This window comes from Nothoprocta perdicaria, unplaced genomic scaffold, assembly GCF_003342845.1.
Source record: "Nothoprocta perdicaria isolate Ctin4 unplaced genomic scaffold, notPer1 scaffold_662, whole genome shotgun sequence".
In the NCBI taxonomy this organism is placed as follows: Eukaryota; Metazoa; Chordata; class Aves; order Tinamiformes; family Tinamidae; genus Nothoprocta; species Nothoprocta perdicaria.
Genome location: NW_020455935.1, coordinates 11,418 through 14,536, shown reverse-complemented (window position 1 = coordinate 14,536; position 3,119 = coordinate 11,418). Strand labels below are relative to the sequence as shown.

At 60.7% G+C, this 3,119-nt stretch overlaps 1 protein-coding gene across 1 annotated transcript in view; it reads left to right on the top strand.

Annotated features, from left to right (window-relative positions):
* SMC1A (structural maintenance of chromosomes 1A) overlaps positions 1 to 3,119 on the top strand; it is a 31,482-nt gene that overhangs the window by 17,024 nt on the left and 11,339 nt on the right. Inside the window, exons 7-11 of the mRNA XM_026050237.1 lie at positions 1 to 18; positions 90 to 227; positions 1,283 to 1,399; positions 1,470 to 1,576; positions 3,009 to 3,070. Coding sequence (XP_025906022.1) covers positions 1 to 18; positions 90 to 227; positions 1,283 to 1,399; positions 1,470 to 1,576; positions 3,009 to 3,070 — 442 coding nt within the window. The remainder of the gene's footprint in view (positions 19 to 89; positions 228 to 1,282; positions 1,400 to 1,469; positions 1,577 to 3,008; positions 3,071 to 3,119) is intronic.

Genomic DNA, 3,119 nt, shown 5'->3' with positions numbered 1-3,119 from the left:
CTCACGGAGGAGCTCAAGGTGCCGCCGCGTCCCCCAGTGTCCCCAAGTGTCCCCCGCTGTCCCCTGAGCCCCACCGTGTCCCCGCGCAGGAGCAGATGAAGGCCAAGCGCAAGGAGGCCGAGCTGCGGCAGGTGCAGTCGCAGGCGCACGGCCTCCAGATGCGCCTCAAGTACTCGCAGAGCGACCTGGAGCAGACCAAGACGCGSCASCTGGCGCTCAACCTGCAGGTACGGCCACCGTGTACTCTGGAGCCTACTGGCAGCGCCAAACTGGGGCGCTCTGGAGCCTACTGGGGGCTCTCGCACCACCTGTGTACTCTGGAGCCTACTGAGGGCACGGAGGCTCTTGTGGCGGAGCCCTGGGCACCTGGGGCTGCTGCTGCCCCCGGCTTCTTCTCTGTCCCCATCCCATCCCCATCTTCATCCCCATCCCATCCCATCCATCTCATCCCAATCTCCATCCCCTTCCCTCCTGATCTTCATCCCCATCCTCTTCCCCATCCCACCCCATTCTTATCCCATTCTTATCTCCATCCCACCCCATTCCCACCCCATCCCTTCCCATCCCAATCTCCATCCCCATTCCCGCCCCATCCCTTCCCATCCCAATCTCCATCCCCATCTCATCCATTCAATTCCCACTCTACCCCATCTCCATCCCATCCCATCCCATCACACCCCAATCTTCATCCACATCCCGTCCCCATCCCATCTCCATTCCCACCCCATTCACACCCCATCCCGACCTCCATCCCCATCCTTATCCCATCCCCATCCCTTCCCATCCCAATCCCCATCCCCCATTCCCATCCCACCCCATCCCGATTTTCATCTCCATCCCATCTCCATTCCCACCCCAATCTTCATCCACATCCCGTCCCCATCCCATCTCCATTCCCACCCCATTCCTGCCCCATCCCGACCTCCATCCCCATCCCTTCCCATCCCAATCCCCATCCCCATCCCACCCCATCCCAATTGTCATCTCCATCCCATTCCCATCCCATCCCATCTCCATCCCAATCTGCATCCCGATCCCTATTCCCACCCCATCCCATCGCACCCCACCCCATCGTGATCCCCATCCCAATTCCCATCCCATCCCACCTCACCCCAATCTCCATCCTCATTCCCACCCTATCCCATCCCATCCCACCTCACCCCAATCTCCATCCTCATTCCCACCCTATCCCATCCCATCCCACCTCAGCCCAATCTCCATCCGCATCCCCATTTCCCTGGGCGCTCCGGCCACATTCCCGACATTCCCGGCATTCCCGCAGGAGAAATCCAAGCTGGAGAGCGAACTGGCCAACTTCGGCCCCCGCATCAACGACATCAAGAGGATCATCCAAGGCCGCGAGCGGGAGATGCGGGAGCTCAAGGAGAAGATGAACCAGGTCTGGGAGTGGGAATGGGGATTTTGGGGGCGATTCCAGCCTTTTTGGGGCTCCTGACACTCCCCCGCAGGTGGAGGACGAGGTTTTTGAGGAATTCTGCCGGGAAATCGGCGTGCGGAACATCCGGGAGTTCGAGGAGGAGAAGGTCAAGCGGCAGAACGAGATCGCCAAGAAGCGGTAGGGGACACGGGGACACGCATGGGGACACACGGGTGACATGCAGAGTGACACGTGGTGACACGGGACACATGGGGGCATGGGACACGTGAGGACACGGTGACACGGGACACGCGCGGTGACATGTGGTGACATGCGGGGACACAGGGTGACACACAGAGTGACAGAGGGCGACACGGGACATGGACACAGGAGGACATCGGGACATGGGACATGCATGGTGACATGCAGGAACACACGGGTGACACGCAAAGTGACACGTGGTGACACGGGACACACAGGGACATGGGACATGGGAGGACATGGTGACACGGGACACGTATGGTGACATATGGTGACATGCGGGGACACAGGGTGACACACAAAGTGACACATGTGACATGGGACACATGGGAACATGGGGGACACAGGAGGACATGGGGACACGGGGACATGCACAGTGACATGTGACATGCGGGGACACATGGGTGACACGCAAAGTGACACGTGGTGACATGGGACACAGGGACATGGGAGGACTCGGGAGGCCATGGTGACATGGGACACAGGGACAAGTGCAGAGACATGGTGACATGCGGGGACACACGGGTGACATGCTAAGTGACATGGTGACACGGGACACGGGAGGACATGGTGACACGGGACACGCGTGGTGACATGGCGACGTGGGGACACACGGGTGACACGCAGAGTGACACGGGACACACAGGGACATGGGACACGGGAGGACGTGGAGACACGGGGACATGCGCGGTGACATATGGTGACATGTAGGGACGCACGGACATGTGGGGGACACGGGAGGACATGGTGACACGGGACATGCGTGGTGACATATGGTGACATGCAGGGACACAGAGTGACACACAAAGTGACACGTGGTGATATGGGACACATGGGGACATGGGGGACAGGGGGACACAGTGACACATGGGGACACGCGGTGACATATGGTGGCATGCGGGGACACATGGGTGACACGCAGAGTGACACATGGTGACACGGGACACACGGAGACATGGGGGACACGGGAGGACATGGGACACGGGGGACACATGGTGACATATGGTGACATGCAGGGACACAGGGTGACACATGGGGACACGCAGGGACATGTGGGAGGACACACGCTGGGTCACATGGGGACATGTGGGGACATGTGACAAATGGGGACACATGGTGACACGTGGTGTCACATGTAGAGCCCCATTGGGTGCCCCTTGGTGCCCTGTTGGGTGCCACGCAATGCCATGCGCAGTGCCCCACGGTGTCACATGGTGTCACCCAGTGCCACGTGGTGTCACCCGGTGCCACCCGGTGCCCCTTGCTGCCCCATTGGGTGCCACACAGTGCCACACGCAGTGCCACATGGTGTCACATAGTGTCACCCTGTGTCATGTGGTGTCACCCAGTGCCACGTGGTGTCACCCAGTGTCACCTGGGGCCACCCGGTGCCCCTTGGTGCTCCATTGGGTGCTCCCCGGTGGCCCATTGGTGCCCCGTTGGGTGCCACGTGATGCCACACGCGGTGCCCCATGGTGCC